Source organism: Gymnogyps californianus, chromosome 2 (assembly GCF_018139145.2).
Source record: "Gymnogyps californianus isolate 813 chromosome 2, ASM1813914v2, whole genome shotgun sequence".
In the NCBI taxonomy this organism is placed as follows: domain Eukaryota; kingdom Metazoa; phylum Chordata; class Aves; order Accipitriformes; family Cathartidae; genus Gymnogyps; species Gymnogyps californianus.
Window position 1 is genome coordinate 17645366 of NC_059472.1, and position 18910 is coordinate 17664275.

At 35.4% G+C, this 18910-nt stretch overlaps 1 protein-coding gene across 3 annotated transcripts in view; it reads left to right on the top strand.

Moving 5' to 3' along the window:
* CSMD3 (CUB and Sushi multiple domains 3) overlaps window positions 1–18910 on the top strand; it is a 748293-nt gene that overhangs the window by 495844 nt on the left and 233539 nt on the right. For all 3 annotated transcript variants that reach the window (XM_050890742.1, XM_050890743.1, XM_050890744.1), the window contains one exon: window positions 18271–18462. In XM_050890742.1, the coding sequence (XP_050746699.1) occupies window positions 18271–18462 (192 nt within the window). The remainder of the gene's footprint in view (window positions 1–18270; window positions 18463–18910) is intronic.

An 18910-nucleotide genomic window follows, 5' to 3' on the forward strand; every position in this document is an offset into this window, starting at 1 on the left:
GAAGGAGAAGAGGATCAAGATGAGATTTTCTTGCCCGTTGCCTCAATTAGTCTGTTTTGTTTGTTTCTTTTTATTTGCTTGCCTTTTCTGAAGGGAAAAAACCGAGATTTTATTATCTGAAATAGTAGAACTATTTCGATGATTTTAACATTCATAATCTCTTTCCATAAGTAATTAGTATGAAGGAAACTATTTTATGCTGAACTTCTAAGGAATACTGCAGACTTTTTTTATGGTTGACAAGGATAAATTTTCTAAGTTGGTACAATTGTGCATTACTCTGAGAGGGAGAAGAGAAATTGATGGATTTGGGATGAAATAAGGGAGCTCAGCCTGCTCATGCTTCTGTACTTTCCACCACCATCCTGTATCTAGGACTACTGAAAGTACAGCTTGCTTTATACATCTAACATAAACAAAGAAATAAATGCCACTGCTCATGACTTCACATCTCATCACTAGCCAGAGCAGACCTTTGGTCTAGTATTGTCTTTGATGTGTAGTGTATAGTTTTCTTGTTGGACATCTGCAAACGCAAACCATGACTATGGAATCTCTTCATAGAAACTTGAAAATTTCTCACTTTCTGCAGTCTCTTTTGAGATGACAGTGAAGGAATACAATAGAAAGCAGAGCCCACAAAGCCTGAAAAACAAAGTACAAAAAGATATGTAATAAAGCAGAATATTTAAAAACTGTGTATATACATGTAAAAGAAAAATAAGAACCTCTGGACATTCACCAGTAGGATTGCAATATGAGGATCTTGGAACACGTCTAAATGGGATGAACAGATTGAATAATGTAGCTAAAGAACAGGTGCCAGCAGTCACCCCTTAAATTAGGAGAAGAGTGAAAGGTTGACAAGAGGCCACAGGCAATATGCAAACAGGAAGTACCTGTTACAGCATATTTTCTCTGAACTGTCAGTGAAAAAGCACGAAGAGCCCAATACATGCTGGAAAAACACCAATGAAATCAGCAGTAACTTCATTCGGTCAGTAAATTCTGCACGAAATAGAAAATTAGACCTTCAAGAAAAGTAAAGGAGAAAGAGAAGGGAAAAAGTGTATATTTGCCAGAGACACGAGCTGTATATCTCAGGGTCAGACAGAAGTATTAAGCATAATGAAATATTTTCTTCAGCTGACATTGCTTCATGTCACCAAACTGAAAGTAGGAGCTGAAAGAGGAAAAGACAGAGAAAGACAACTGAAAAAAGTTAAATGGGAACATTAAAGTGCAAAAAATTGGGTGATAATAATCGTATGTGCTTAAAATAATCTTTTTTTAGTCCCTTTAATATGCATGAAGTGTGCAATATCAGATCCTACTGAAGTCAATGAGATTATTTCCATAGATTTCAAGGGCCTTTGAATCTGATATTACAGGGAAGTTTCCTCTCTGCTAGCTTTAACAGTTCAGGTGCCATTTATCATTTATGCAGAAAGGAAGGATCTGTATTCATCTCTCATAAGCCATTATTTCACCGTTAATAGCTGCACTACTGAGTCACTCAGCATTACAGACTGCATTCTGCTCAGACCTAAGTGTGCAGTCACATTTCTGACTAATTAAACAGCACACAATATGGAGCGTTATAAGGCAACCAGTACAGAACTAACCTGTAAACATGTTTTGAGTATTTGGGAGTTTTTCTGTAGATACTCTAGCAGTGTTTTATATCATGTGACAGCAATTTTTTATATAACAGGATATGCCTTAAAATGCTTGGATTTACTCTACTGTCAAACTATAGCTGTCCCTCCTTATTTTAAGATTGAGTGAATAGCCCTTTGGAGTTACTTGTCTCTGTAGACTACAGGAAAAACCTAGAAAATGTGTGTCAGATACCTACCTGGATGGCTTAAGTTTGACAGTTTTAATTTCCAGTCTAGAATTATAATGCATGACATTGCTTACTTTGATTACATTTAATGATTAAATGCTTACAAGTCAGCTTTCTATATTTATGTTTAGTGCTGATTTATAGCCACACAGTCTTCTAAATGTCCTCTGTTTGATTTTTTTGTTTGTTTGTTTGTTTTTGTTTGTTGTTGGGGGGGTTGGGGGAGGTTGGGGGTTTTTTTGTGGGATTTTTTTGTTGAAAGACAGATATATTCACCACAGTCTCATTTAGGAAGATTTTTTGACACTGAACGCTGTCTTGTTTTTTTCGTTTCTCCAGTTTTCCAGTAACAGAGATCTCTACTTCTGACATGTTTAACCTGAAGATGATTTGAGAACAGATTTAGGGAATTTAACTATTTTCCTTCTCAGAGTGCTGTTTACCAGCACTGCTGGTATAAGGATCACTCCCTAACATAACTTCTTCACTTTTCTGAAGTCAGTAAGATAGGATTGATTCTTCCTCATGTCTATTCCATAGCAGAACCAGCTTTTCGTCTTAAATGTTTTCATACTCTGGCTTGCTGATTTCTTTCAACTTTGAGAGGAGTCCTTTGGATTTAGAGATTTCAGGATGACTATTTTCCTATCAGAAATAACCATGAATGTTCACACTTCTAAATTTAGCCCAGTGTTTTTGTTTTGGTTTTGCTGGGGGTGGTCTTGGTGTGTGTTTTCTTGGGTTTTTTGTTTGTGTGTGGTTTTTTTGTGGGGCTTTTTTGGTTGGTTTGTTTTGTTTTTGGCATCAAGAGGCTTAAAAGAAAGAAGCCATTGAAAAAATTTGTTTCCTTCTATCAGCTGTTGCTTTTCTTCTAAGTAGCTTATATCAGTAAAAGGAATAATCATTTATGGGTCTTTCAACAGCAAAAATGTCATTCCTGTCACAGGTTTGTAAAAGACATTAACTGCTCAGTAGCTATTATCTCTTAGTTCAGTAGTATATAGAATATGTGTATTTTATGCAAGCAAATACTATGAGTTAATGCTTCCATGTAAAATGCCCTGGTAATGGCTTGTATCTAGAGAGACCTGGAGTTATGGTATGGATAGCTGAAAGCAGAAAGGAAGTATTGAAAGAAACAGGTTAATTTATAAGTACTTTTGAAATGATAAATAAATAAATAGTCCTCTTAGTCATGTCACCATAAAAATAACTTATTTTACTTATACTGAAAATTGAACTTCCTTGATTCAAACCCCATGCAACATAGTTTGGCCAAACCCTTGTGACTTACATCAGTGCAAAGTCTACTCACTTGCCCTAAATTTACAGATGTAGAGTTTAAAATAGACTTTGACTTGTGACATGGCATTTCAGAGAGCTCAAGCTGATTTGGTTCCAAATTGGGAATGTCATGTGTCTCGGATTAATGTTTTAAGTTCATATTTCAATTTCATATGTGTGAAATCTATTCTTTGAATCTGAAAAATCTGCTGATATGTTTTCCGTTTAAAGCGATACAAAATTGAACACTGTACTTTAGGTTTCTTGGCTAAAATTTGTAATTCTGATGGGTCATTTTACTTGCAAACAAGATCCATTACAGATCTTTATAGCTGTCAGTAAAACAAAATAAATTTGGAAGTGCAAAAATATCTTTATGTGGAATCATAATGTTATAACTGAAACTACTTTTCTATTTCAGAAAATGTTCTCTTCAACTTCCTCATCAATTTTTTCCTCTTTGGTTAATCCAATCTCTTTCATTAAATTCTTTAAAGTTAACTATTGATCAAAATAGCGCACAAGACAGTCAAATGTTTCTATAGTAGTACCTTTGTACAAATCTTTGAAATTATTCCAGCTAAGATAATTTGAAGATTTAATTAATAGCATATATTTTATTTTCCATTTTGTATTAGTCAGTAAAAAATATAGTCAGAAGTATACGGGTTACGCTATTTTGTGTAACAGTTGTCTTCCTAACAGATAGCTGTGACATCAATAGAAGGGCATTACAATTTGGTCTATATCCACATATGCAAATGTATGATTTTAGTCACAGTAGCAAATCAGAGAATGAGGGAATAAGGAAGCCTGATCACCAAATAGTAGCCTATACTTAATAATACAGTTTGCCTCTCTAGGCTCCTTTGGGACCAAAATTATGTGCCTTGATTGACTGGGTAAGTAGTATAATCTCAATGAAGCTTTCCCTTCCTTGCATTTCCATGACTACCAATAAGTGAGCAAAACTGCATGAGACCAGGGCTTGCTACTTTTTGTCTTCTATGTACGAAGAAGCATCTCCCAAACCACTTGTCTTGTGGAGATTTCACCCTGAAAATCAGTCTCTGCATTCATACACGACATTGGTTATTCAACAGTCCTTTTTAGCAATCTTACATAGAACTACAGGCAAACTGCAGCGTGACTGGCAAATTCTTCAGCTGAGGTTTATAGGAATTATTTTGATGAAACCATGTAAAGGTAACATTTTGCATCTTTAAATGTATGTGAAGTTCATCCTGCCTCATTGAAATATCTTCTTACAATATGTTTTGCATGTAGGAGAGTAGTATTGAGCTGGTTTTGCAGTATTGTCCATAAAGGTATCTTGTTAAGCATTTGGTACAAAACACAGAAGAAAACAGCATGGAATTGACATTCAATCATATGACTGGGGAAACCATTTTCCAATGGCAAATAAATGAGATGCCATAGTTATTCTGCTCTCTGTTTTCACTGACAAATTCTGGTATTGCATTAATTCTACTTTGGAGATGGACTTTCTGTTTGGCATTTTCAGCATCAGTAGTTTCCTTTATTTATGACTCATGTGCCATCCTTTACAGATGTACACAGGCACACACGTGAGTGCATGCGTGCACACACACACACATGATGGGCTCTTTCCTGCAAGTATGGATACATCTTCAGGACTGTTATCCTTTTTCTACACTCAGATTACAGTAGAATGCATAAATGTACAGGAGGGACAGCTATTTTGAGATTTATCTTCTGTTTCTCCAAGGTCTTATCCTCCTCTCACTTATGCATCTCATTTTCAGTCAATGAGTGTAATTGAAGTGTGTTTTCTATTGTATGTAATCCATACCATAAGAAAGAAAGGTGTTTTGGAATTTTTATCGCTAGCTTGCAATGAAATAAACATGTCACAAAAATGTATCTAGAGAGAAGTAATATTTTGGGACAATGGCCAAAATATACTTATATAAGTGAAATTCCTTGAAGGCATATCAAACTAGATTTACACTTGATCAGTGATACTTTTTCATGTTCTGTAACTAATCTTGATGCCTTTTGAAAAACTTTCACTAGTGGAATCCAGAGCCTCTTTCTCAAGCTGTAATTCTTTCAAATTCTATATATGGATTTTTACATTCCATATACATCTTATTACTTCAGTTTTGAGAAGAGTTCTTAACATGGAGGTTACTTCAAGTTTGTCAGCTCATTGTCTGTTCCTACTTTCCCTGTTACCCCATTCCTGGCTAGGGCTGGGTGTTTTGTAACATAGTTAAATTAAAGGGAGACTTTTGCTGCTATTTTATTGCCATAGAAATATTTATTTTTTCTTAAAAGCATTCCAGTAAGCTACCTGATCTCATAAAGGACAGATCTAGCAGAGACATTTGACTGAAGGAAAGCTCATCTTTCATTCTTTTATATATGACTGTGGAAGAAATTATTTATGGACTGGTAACTTCAGCTACTGGCTGGACATATTCAGACATGCAGTCTGAGATATAATTAATTTACATAGAGGAATTTTAAAACCTTGCAAAAGAAAATGAAAATGAGAATTGGATCCTTGTTCTTCTTTATATTTCCATTGTTGTTTTGGGAAGGTGTAATCTGTATAATGAGACTAAAGAAAACAGACGCTGTTTTCTGACAGTGTTCTGTAACTTTTTGCAAGTGATCATAGTGTAATGCTTTTCTAAATCAAAAATTTTAGTTAACAAAGATCAGAGTAATGACATTCAAGTGTATGGACAGAATGTCACCAGATAATAAGGCCAATTCTGTATCAATGCCAAACTGTTCAATTATAGTACCAAAAAAATTAAAGCAAAAAGTCAACAAACGCTGAATACTTTAAACACCTTCTTACTTTACCAGGTGTCAGGAGCTCCAAATTTGGCCCTATCTTTAAGAACTCCCAAAATATTAATAGGATTTTGAAACCGTAAAGCTATAATGCATATATACAATTTGTGATACTAAAAGACAAAATAGAAAATTTAACTTTTAAGATAGGAGCAATCTCCCCCTCTCTTCAGAGGATTTCAGTTCACCCAGAGTACCAAATCAAGGAAAAGGCAAACCAGCAGTGCTGTTCTCTGTTGTACAACTGTATCCTTAACAGTTGCAACAGAACAGGTTGCACAATATTCTGTAAAGAATCAAATTAAACAGATGTATTTTTACTCAGATCATCTTAATGATCTTTTCAGTAGAAATGGTATTAAAAAATGGGTGATCACTGGTAAGATTTTTCAATGCATGAGTAGCCTTTGTGTATGGTCCAAGATCCTGGTGAGTGCTGCTTTCTGAGAAGTCATTTCCATCTCCGTGTATTCCTATAAACACATAAAGAAATATGCCATCTGAAATAAAAAGTTAAAAACCCCTATAGTTCCAAAAAAACCCAAACCCCAAAACATGCAATCGAAATGAAATTAAGACTTTCAAAACACTTCTCCCCAGCTGGAATGCATTGCCAGCGTGATTACATATTGTCACAGTATCCATTTTATGCTGAGTTCCAGAAATTATCTGAAACCATATGTCAATTAATTTGTTTGGGGCTGGGTTTCATACTCAATGCCAAAGATATGAGCAAATGCTTAAGGGATAATAGATATTCAGCACTGAAGAGTTCATATTTATGGAAAAAGAGATCTACTTGTGAGCTGGGAAAAAATAGCTCATAAGGTTGTCCAATAAAACACGGTAAGAGCGAGTACTTCAGATGGTTTTAACAAAATGCATTTTAACAACTAATGTAAATTGACAACAACAAAACCAATAAGAAATCAGAAAATTAGGTTATCCCGTTAAACCTGTGTCTGTTATCTCCCTAAGAACTAAAATGTATCTGACAATAAAATCAGATGAAGTCCCTTAACAAAGAACTTGATTGCCACTGTTCCCCCCACAAAAAAGATGTGAGACTATACCAGGTTACAGTGTAAACAACACTTTAAAAACAAGTTCAGTTAACAATTGCTACTAAATACTTTTGATTGATAATCAGTAGAATGCATGAAATAATCTGGATACAAATTCTGAATACAATAGCAATGAAATAATATTTAAGTATGCAGTTGGCCAAGTAGTCTGTGTTTTCCAACTTGAGTTATCAGGTAAGCATTCTAAAACTTATCATTACTGGTCATACAAACCATTGCTGTTAGAAACACAGAAGTATAAATCTCCAGATTTCATAAAGAATAATATATAATACAAAACAAAACCAACATGATGAATACTTAATAACATGGGACTTGACATCTATGGTAACCACGAATTTGTGATGTCTTTCAGAAATACCTGTATTGTTGAGCCTTCTTGGAAAATCTAACAGGTGAATCTACACTGATTAAACTATGTATGGAGTGAATTTTTTAATGAGCTCCAATATACACAAAATATAGATAAGGTTTGAACTAAAAAACCATAAATATGTGGCAGGAGAAAGATGCAAACACAAACCAGACAGCTGTTTCTTTTTTTTTCCCCCAAGGCCCTTGCCAAATTTACTTTTTTTTTCTGTTTTTTTTTCCCCAAAATGACTAATAACTTTCCTACATGTCAAGTAAAATTATTAAAATAAAGTGTGTTTCAATAGCTAAGAGTAAGATCCTTGAAGCCAACTCTACACACAGAAATTTAAGTAATTATTTAAGTCTTTCTATGAGCAGCAAATTCAGTAAAACATTTTTTAAAATTCAGCTTTTTCCAGCTTTTTAAAACTTAATTTGTTTGTGTTTTCTTTCAAAGTTTCTTAAAGAAAACAGTCTTTCCCTATGTCAGGGTCCTGAGAGCACTAAACAGGACTTACTGGCCCTGAGCAGCCTCATCTGGGAACCCCCTCACCACCTGCCCAGGGCCCCATTTCAGCTCAGCACAAGGCTCCCGAACAATGTAGGAGTGCTGGTCTCCAGCCCTGTGGATGGACTTCTTGGACCTACACTGTGGGGAGCTTGGCTCCTGTACAGACCCTTCTGCCCTATGCTGTAGGGAGCTTGACTCCTGGATGGACTGCAAGCCAGTCATACCACTGGATTATATTGCCTGATTTAGTAGTCATTTTCAGAGGTTAGATGCTTTTACCCCCAAAATCCCTCCTGTTTTCCACTTGTCAAAAGTATACTTAGAGCATAGTATGTTATGGGGGTTACCAGGCATGGCTTTAGTTTCTATATTTTTTGGTAATAATTGTCTTCAAAAGATTGCTAGTCAGGGTCACCTCTAATGCTTTTTTGCAGGTTGGGATCTCCCAGAAAACTTTGTACTCAATTTATGCATGGGTGTGGATGCATGAGCCTGTGCATGTGCCCACATATAATGCAACAGAAGTTTAAGAGAACAATACCACACAAAGACCTTACTGGTTATTTATTATCAGGATAATATTACCAAAATGGGAATATTATTTGTCATACACTGGGAAACAGGGAAAGAAAAAAAAAAAGGGGCAAAAAAAAAAGAAGCCACTACCTTGCAAAGGACCTTGCAGCAGTCTCCAGCGTGCATCTTTTCATGCAACTTTACAAGTTGTGGCTTGCCTGTTTCTGTGAGCCTGAGGACAGCCAGTGAAATCCCCACTGAGGCACTATACAGGTGCACAAATTCACAAGAAATCTGTAACTCGCTTAGTGAACTTGTTTTTCAGGACGGGACAATCTACTTGACTTAGCCCTTCTTTTGACAATAGCATGCACACAACTTATATTTGACAATTACATGTTTGCAAAGACAAGTACACAGGACAGTTGGGGTGTCAAGACCTTCAAACTTTGTGTTACAGACCAAACTTTTTGTGCTCTGCCTAAGTTGCAGTCCCTGTGAGTTCAGAGGCAGCCAGGGAAATCCCCATGGAGGGCTACTGAGGAGGAGTGTTATCCTTCCTGTTCCAATGTATAACCCTTCTTCAGTCATCTGTTTCCTGTTCTGATGTGTGGTACCAGGCTTGGTGCTAGATGCATTTGGTCAGTGCTTGGTGTAAGAGGGAAAAAAGACTCAGAAAGGTTCATTGAGAGTTATAAAGATATGGTGGAGATGGACCTTGCTATCTGCAAGATAAGTACCATTCCTATGGCTTTGGACAGCAAAATGACCTGTTGGCTATGCTAGAGCCTTGGATTGTCAAGGTGGTTGCTGCTGCTGCTCTGAGAAGGTTTGGAGTGTGTGACCTGGAAGCTACTATTGACAATCCACAACATCTATTGCTCCATCATCTCTCATGCTCCATAGAGCAACAAGAGAAGCAAGCCAATCTGCTGTCCCAGCTCTAGACATTCAACATGAACCTTCCCTTCTTCCAGAAATTCATTCAAGAATTTCATCTGTTGTTTGGTCTTCCTGGAAGATCTGCAACTGAAACTTAAACTGATGATTTAGCTATTTTCTTTCCAAGCTTTTATTTCATTTAGCATACTTAAGGAGTATTTGAAACAGAAACTGAAGCTAGGCCTATGTATTGCATTCTTTGAGCTACTGCCTCGTGAACTAGTCAGGAAGTTCTATGTGAGAAGCCACATCAATGTGTATTCTATCTTCTGCTTCAAATTAGACAGGAGAGATTTGAACTGTGGTCTACCCCAGTTTACTAATTTCTGTGTTTTGGGGGTTTTTGTTTGTTTGGGTTTCTTGTTTGGGGCTTTTTGTTTGTTTGTTTGTTTGTTCTTTTCCCATGCAAAATAATGACCTATCTTATACCTCCTAACTTATTTACTGTTGCAGAATCTGAGAGGAATGAAACCCAAAGTTAAGTGCCTGAGATGATGTAGCTAAGAGTTAGGTAAACAGAGAACTTGCCTAGACAACCTAGAAAAACCCTGTGCAAAATGTTAAACTCTTTTTGTTGAAGGAGTGCATTGTCCCAAATGAAATTCTGATTCTGTGCTTTATTCTTAATGTTTTCCCATTTTAATCTTCAAAAAATAACTAACAAACTTAGAATCTATGAAGTCATGCAAAATCAACAAACTGAGTCTAGGGTTAGAATTTACTTAAGAATTATAATGGCTATGCTCCTAAATCTCTGTTAGATCTACAGCAGAAACAGAAGTTAAAAATAGACAAATTTATTTCAGCAGTGCTTCTGTTGGTAGAAGACTGAATAAAAACACTGTAGCTATTTTATTCTTTCTTTTTCAGAAAAAGTTGTATAGAAGGTTGGATTTGAGATAGCAAATACCAGGCTGACCTGATTCTCAAACAGTATTAGAGATGCAGGGAGACTACAGTGTCCATACGGGTTAAGGTATTACATGGAGTCTGGCACAGCTTGAATTTTGAAGGTGCAGTCTGTCAGGATTAGTTCAGGCTGATGCAAGTTTGAAAGACCAACAATTATAGAAAGCCTTCATTTAAAGCGATAGGAGTTTAGAAGAACATGATGTTTTAAATAAGTTAATAATAATTCTTTTTGACATGCTGTGTGTTATGCAGAGCTTGAAATTTGGAAGGCTTAAAGCTTCTGCCCTGATTTTGTGCTCTGGGGAAAAAAAAGGAAAAAAAAGAAAGGAAAAAAGAAAAAAAAAGTTTGTTTTTTTTCCTTAATTCTCAAATAAACAAATAAAATTCCCCTTTCTTTTCTCTCCAGAAGACATGCACAAATTAATCAAAATGAAGAAGTAATTTTGTCTCAGGGTTGGGATTCAGACTCTTTACTGATATTAGACTTGGCATGCTTTAGAGAACTAAATTTAGAAATCACTGTTAACAGCAAGAAATCCCAAAACATTTATTATATTGATCCCAGCATCAGTGGAGTCTATTACTGCCTTGTCACACTTTTAAGGCCATGTTTCAAAGCATCTTTCCTGTGTGAAAATGGAGCTGTCATCTTAGAACATTACAGTCACATATCAAATTGCCTGGGCTTATGAACTATCAGAAACCTTTGGACCCTGGCAGTAACTTACTATTTTTGAGGCAGGAATGATCAATTTACAATAATTTAATGATCTGATTTATTGTTTAAAGGTATTTCGGTACCTTATTATTAAAAAGATGTATCAAAATGTTTTTATACCCCACATCAAGGCCATTTGTAGACAGATCTGTGTTTAAACTCTTTCTGGGTATGATTGAATGCTGGTTTAATGGCTTCTGCAGCTCTGTGGGAGCATTTGTACAGTCATGTACAGCTAGTCAAGTGATGATTTAAGATACTCCCTCCTTTCATCTTAACTGCTCAGAACATATGAATGTGTTCATATGAGTGCTCTTAGGACAAATCAAACAAGTTTGGGGGGGAGAAATTTTTTACGTGGCTTGTCTGCTATGGAACTCCAAAACAAGATTCTGCCCCAGTTCCTTCAAGTCACATAGCAGGAATGGGGTAAGATAAGTAACTCTCCAGAGTATTACTTGTACCTGTGCATTGGCACATGTTTTCTGGAGAATTGGTGGTCTCATATTGAAAGGCTACATTAGAGAATATATTGTATGGATATCTGAGATATTAAGTCTCACTTGTGGATCCTTTGGCTATTTCTGTATTAGCAAGCAACATAGACTAAGAGGAGCTGATACATAGATTGAAACAGCGGGTACTGAAACACTGCTAGCAACACTGTTCATCTTCAGAGATATTCTTAGTTCAGAGTTGTTCTGGTGTAGTTCAGAAGTGTATCTTCCAGTTTAGTTTCATCTAAAAGGAATCAATGTATGTGCTCCAAAACCATGTCCCAGTGTAAACCAAAACACAATCTGGAGTTTTATTTCACAAACACACTCAGCTCTGAAGTGTGAAATGATAATGTTGAAACACTTTCTGTCACTCTGACCATGCAGAAAGACATACAGGCTCTGTGTGTCTAATCTGTCCACTAATCTCTCACCTATTGAACAGGTTGACCAGTTCTTGGTCAAGAACTGTCTCTTTGAATCCTTAATCCAGCACACATCTTTTGACTGATTGAAGTGTAATTATTCCAAACTGGCACTGCCCAGAGAAAGAATAAAATAAGTTTCTGCATTTCTCTATCTTCATTAGGGGAAAAAAGCTCTCAGATGATCGCACACAGGTTTTTGCTGCACACACAGTCATCCTTGCACCTGTCATGCTGTGTGTACTAGGTAATAGACTGTCCTGGCATAGAGTTAATTTTAGACTTTAGATAGACTTTCAGCTGGGATAGAGTTAATTTTCTTCCTAGTAGCTGGTATAGTGCTGTGTTTTGGATTTAGTGTGAGAATACTGTTGATAATATGCTGATGTTTTAGTTGTTGCTAAGTAGCACTTCTCTTAAGCCAAGGGTTTTTCAGTTTCCCATACTCTGCCAGCAAGCAGGTGTGCAAGAAGCTGGGAGGGAGCAGAGCCGGGGCAGCTGACCCGAACTAGCCAAAGGGGTATTCCATACCATGGAACGTCATGCCCACTATATAAACAGGGGGAGCTGGCCGGGAGGCACAGATCGCTGCTCTGGCGTCAGTCAGCGGGTGGTGAGCAATTGCATTGTGCATCACTTGTCTTTTCTTGGCTTTTATTTCTTTTTTTTGTTATATTTCTTTTCATTACAATTATTATATTATTATTATTATTATTATTAGTTAGTAGTGTATTTTATTTTACTTTAGTTATTAAACTGTTCTTATCTCAACCCACTAGTTTTACTTTTTTTTCTCCTCCTCCCCACCGCACTGGGAGGGGGAGGAGGAAGCAGCTGCATGGTGCTTAGCTGCTGGCTGGGGTTAAACCACGACATAGACACTTTTTAGAGTTTGTCTTTTTCCCATCTAAAATGTAGTTTATAGCAATTTAATTGATTACATTTACAAATCATACCTCACTAGTTATTCAAGACAATGTGACTGTAAGAGAAGTCTTTTCTTAACTCTGAGTTTACAATGATTGTAATAGAAGAAAACCTGATGTATTCTTTTCTTACTTTATCTATCAATTTTAATATGTCACAAAGAACTTTAGAGCCTATACATGAACTTATGGGGAATTGTGATAGCCCGCTCCATTTATTTTGCAGAACGTTCTCAAGGCTGTATTGCAGGTATGATAGCAAAGTTATAAGGGCCTTTATAATTCCTGAGCTTTTTGCCTACTCCACAAATTTTCGTGGGGAACGATGAAGGTAGTGATTGAGGTGCCTGAACATATAATAAGAAAAAAAAAATCAGTTATTATACTGGAATATACACTTCATAAGTAAAACAGTATAGATACTTCAAAAGGAGACCAAAAAAATAGGCTGAAGGTAGGTAATGAAAAGAAACTTTCAAAAATAAACAGAATAAAGTGGCAAACAGAGAGTTGAGAATGCCATACAGAACACACCTCATCAAGACAATTATAATAGAGATGCTTTCTGAAATCCAACAAATAAACACAGTTTTTAACAGTAGTAATGATAGGCTAAAGTCAGGCATATGAAACAAAAACTAAGGAGTACAGCAGATATTACAGAAAGCTGTGATTAAGAAATTCCATTTGAATATATGGTTAATATATGTTAGCTCTCAAGAAATTCATTAATTCTATAATTATATACAGTACTGAGATTTTTCTTCTCCAGTTTCCTTCTTATATCATTATTTTTAACCTCGCCCCCCCCAAAAGATATTTCTGTATTTGAGGATTCTTATTCTGACAATTTGATTTATATTAAAAAAAAAACAAAATCCATCTCCTTTTTGAGGCATATATATGATGTCAAGTGAGTCAAAATACAATTTATTATAACAAATTTATTCTTAAGATAGAGGTTACATGTCTAATATAAATTTTTCATACAGGATTTTCCTCTCAATGGAAAAAGATTGATGTATCAGGATGATGTTTCCTTCTTTTCCATCACATGAGAATGTTAAGTGTTTAAGACAGAAGTAGGTGTTTCTCCTTTGTGATATTGACTGTAGAGGAAATCTGGGAACCAAGCCTATTAATAAGACACCTAACTTTCACATGGCCAAAATTAAATTAAATGAATCCCACTCCTAATTAAGCAAGCTGAATTTAGACACATGCTTGCAAAGAAACATATGTGGTTTTCAGAAATACTGTAAAAGAATAATTTATTTACGCTTTAACCTCACTAGAAGTGTGGAACTGTGTTTGGATACCTTCTAGTGTATTCTTTTTAAAATGAATTAGAAGGAAAAAAATGAAGATAAAAATGGTCTTTTTGAGGAATTCTATAATGCTCAGTTATTTCCACAATAAAATATGGGAACAAGTAAGAAAAATAAGTAAATAAGTAAATAAATAAACAAACCTCTACCACCATTTATATATATAAACTTCTACCACCATTTAAAATAACAATCAAATTAAAATGCCAGTTGAAATATTTTATCTAAATCTGTTAGTTACATTTGTTGAAATGCCCTGTAGAGGTATGTGTATATTTTGAAATGGAGGTGAGAGATACAAAACTGATTGGAGTGCTTGCTCTCAACAACAGCAACAAAATATTGGAGATTTTTATATAGATATAAATTAAAAATTTAGAGCAAAAGATGTGTCAAAAACTTATCTGTGTTTGACTTGTCCAGTATGCATACTATCCAAGGTTTTTACCTATTTTTACTCAATCACGTTCCCAAAGACTGTAGGACAAATTATACTAACTATGGTAAGTTACTAGCTTTGTAGCTCTACAGTTTACCTGCACTAAGAAATCATCACTGTTTTATTATCCTGATGATGATATTGAAGTTAAAGTCACACAACTATGTGAATAAATAAATCACATATCATGTAGTAGCAATATTATGGAGGGTTTTTTCTCTTGCTTAAAATGCCTCCTTAAAGTAGCACTTTAACAGAGAACATAGAAGCAAAACTTCCCACAGATTTTAGACAAATCAAAACAAAATGACTATTTATTTATGAGAAAGTAGAAATAAATATTTCATTTCATGAATCCTAGTGCTTTTAATGGCATGCTAGGTTCTTTCCCTTTCTTACATTTTATTCATTGAGGATACATTAATTTATTTTTTATCAGCCTATTGAGAATTTCTGTATGACATTCATGGTTGGTTCTAAAATAGTAGCTCACCTTGTCTGTCAGAATGTTTCATAAATCCTTCAATTAGAATTGATACACTTAATAGAGCCTTGCAAATTGCCGAACAAACTCTGAAAAATGAGAATTAGACTTTTAGAGATAGAGTACTTAAAAGCCTAAAATCCAGACTTAATAACGATTTATCTACTTCCACTGTGGGAGCAGAGAACCTCTCTTTTGCATTCTAGCACTATAATGCAAAAATCAGTCTTAAAGCAGTCTTTTTATTTTTAAGTGAAGTCTGTGTGTATTTACTATGAATGTGCAAAGTTAAAAAACAGTCATAGAATAGTTTAGGTTGGAAAGGACCTCTGGAGACCTCTAGTCCAACTCCCTGGTCACAAAAGAGTCAAACAGATCAGGCTGCATAGAGCTTTGAATATCTCCAAGGTTGGAGATAACACAACCCCTCTGGAAAAATTTTCCTGGTGTTTGACCACCCTTGTACTGAACCATTTTTTTCTTTTATGCAGTTGGAGTTTTGCTTGTTGCAACTTCTGAATGCTTTGTTTGTGCTTTTGCTGCACACTCCCAAGAAGAGTTTTTGTCTTCTCTATCCCTTTTCTGCAAAACTGCTTTCCAGCAAATCGGTTCTTGGGATTGATTTGTCCTAGATGCAGGATTTTGCATTACCTTTTTTTTGAACTTCATGAAGTTTCTTTCAAGCTTCTTCTCCTGCCTACTGAGATCTCCCTAAATAGCATCCCTGCACTAGAGCATATCAACTGATCCTCCAGTGTCTGTAAACTTGCCAAGAGTTTACTCAGTCCCATTGTCCCCACCTTTAATGAAGGTGTTGAACAATATTGAAGTCAACATCCACCCTGAGGCACACCGCTCATAATCAGCTGCTATTTGGGTTTTGGATCATGGGCACTCTTTAGGCCTGGCAGACCAGCCTGTTTTCCATTCATTTCATACTCCACATATCCAATCCATGTTTCACCAATTTGGCTACAGAGTCAAAAGAGCAAGAAGTAGGTTGAACAAATATGCAAGTATGCAAGAAGGCTACTATACATGGCAAATAAGGAAAAGTTTATGAGTTTGGCATATATGTCTCATATTATAAAGTTAATTTGCATAGTTATTACTACATGATTAAAAAACCCCAGTTTGTATCAGAAATTCCAAATAGATCTGGGTGGCCCTTTACCTTCTTTTTCAGCCATATACAATTCTTTTGCAGAATGATACAATCTAGTAAGAACAATATGATGTACAGCTAATAACAAATTTTATAGCAACAACTTTCTCTCTTGAGCACTTCAAGACTGATTACAAATTCTGTGTAAGTATCAGCCCCCATTCTTCTAGAATTGATTTCAGCATGTTTCAGATAAGGCACGGGAGTGTTACTCTTGTTTATGGCAAGATTCAAAGCAGGTAGTATTTAAACAGGGAGAACACAGTTTCTCTCCAATATGAACTGCTCTGACTGGCATCAAAAGATACAGTGTGTTCTGTGTTCTCAGCAGGGAGGAATGCAGATTAATATATGACTAGGTTTACTACTTGCTTCAGTCTGAGTTTACCTTAAGGATTTCTTTTTTGCTTCTGACCTGTGTTAACGTTACGAACCTTTTCATATTTGACGAAATTTCACTCCTGTGTGATCTAGCTCAAGTATCTTATCCTCTTGCACGCCACATTTGCAAGATCTGCTAGTATGGTGCAGTGAAATTTAGTAATTCCATATTTTAGTAATAATTTTTCTAAATTAAAAACCAGCAGCTTATTTAAAGATATAAACAGGAGTCCTAATCGTTCTGTCTAAAGCAGAAATTTTAAAAACTTGCATGATTATATACAAAAAATAATTATCTTTCATTTATTATGCAGTAGTTAATATTTTAAAGAAATATTTATTTAATCTTTGAGGAATAAGGAGGAAAAATTTTCCTAACTTCTGGTCATAGTTGATTTTTTGTGGGATTTTTTTGGTGTTTTTTCCCCCTGTACTCAGGACTTCTTATGTGGAAAAACAACCCCATAAAAAGCCCCATAACTTTATAGAGCTTTTTTTTTTATTTTTTATTAAGTATGTCTTGGAAAGCATGATACTTGTTTTTTTAGGGAAATAACCTATTTAGACCAAGATTTCTTCTTCAAAAACATAGTAAATATATAAACCACGCACATTTCAGATGAATACATTGCTGTCTGCTGGTATTAGCTTCCCAGAAAGAGGACATCTGAATTAAATCGTAGTACTGCCACTTTGTGTTTATGTTACACAGATTGCTGAGCTCAGTGGGACTAGTTCCACAAGCAGCTCTGACATTTGTTATTTATTTGTAGCACATATAACATGTTGCAGTTCTATAATATAGGTAGCAAATAATATTTACTTAAATAAACATTGATGTGCTTACTTTTCACATAAGCTTACATATTTTGGTGCATAATATATTGAATAATATGTTGATCATAATATGTTAAATCTGGGGAAAATATCTATAAATCTCTCATACTTCTCTTGTAGTCATTGTGATTGTGTGTGCTGTCTTAGTAATAATCTGTACTTATGCATTATGTGTAGCTGTATATTCTCTCAGACTAAGTCCATGTGTATTTTTTGTGTAGGTGATTTCTTTAATATTATTACAAAAGCCTAGCATGGCAGATATGTCATGTGCAAGGATATAGATATGAGTGATCAATGAAATTCACTTCCAAATTTGCTACTAAATGTTACACCATACATAAGTTTAAGAACTATAGAATTGTGGAGAATTGAAGATGTGTACAAGCGCAGTTTCTTGGACAACCTGAGGTTCTTAATCCATTCTTTCCATTATTCGTATTAAAAATTCCTCTAAGTTGGAAGCGCTCAGTGTCCAGGACGCTAGGAAATCTCCTACTTTCCTTTTTACATACTTCAATGCTCCACAGAATTTTTTCAAAAAAAAGATTAAATGAAAAATTAGACACTTTCAATAATTAAAGCAGGTAGCAAAAATTAATAGTATAAAAGCAGCAGATTGTTGGATCATTTCTTAAAATTTTAGAAGTGAGTAAGAAAATTTTCAATTTGCAGAGCTTCCTGATTAGAAAAATGTAATGGGGCAAAAATTAATTGAAAAGCTGACTTTTAAAAAAAATTATTTTATTTTTTCCCTTCTCTGCTAGGTTCTGTAGCTACTGCCTGCCGTGATCCTGGTGTCCCTATGAATGGAACAAGAAATGGGGATGGAAGAGAACCTGGAGACACTGTCATTTTTCAGTGTGACCCTGGGTATGAACTGCAAGGAGATGAGAGAATAACCTGCATTCAGGTAGAAAATCGGTACTTCTGGCAGCCCAACCCACCAGTCTGTATAGGTATGCAGAAAAAATCAAATAATGCTTTCCTAAATTTTGAAATTCTGGTGTAATGAATCACTCTGCTCTAGGAACTTTCTTTGAAGAACAAATGCATACAGGTACTGCACATCTGATAAATTATTCTGTATAAAGCTCTGATGGACGTTACCAAAATCTTTCCTCTGTAGTTGTTAGCATAGTATTTCTCATCCTTTCCCTCTCAAGGCCATATCATTTATAATTTGATGATCTGTGACAGAGAAAGCAAGAAAGTCAATGTCAATGACACTATTAGCTTTGCCTTAAAACTTGAAAAATGGTGATGTGTGGAGGATTTGGTTAAAGTTCGTATGCCCGTATGTACAAAATATCAAACAGATGACCTCGTAAATTTATAGATCAGGTAAAATTATACAAGTGCTAAAGTAGCATGCAACAGGAAAGAATGAGAAGATGGTACCCTCAT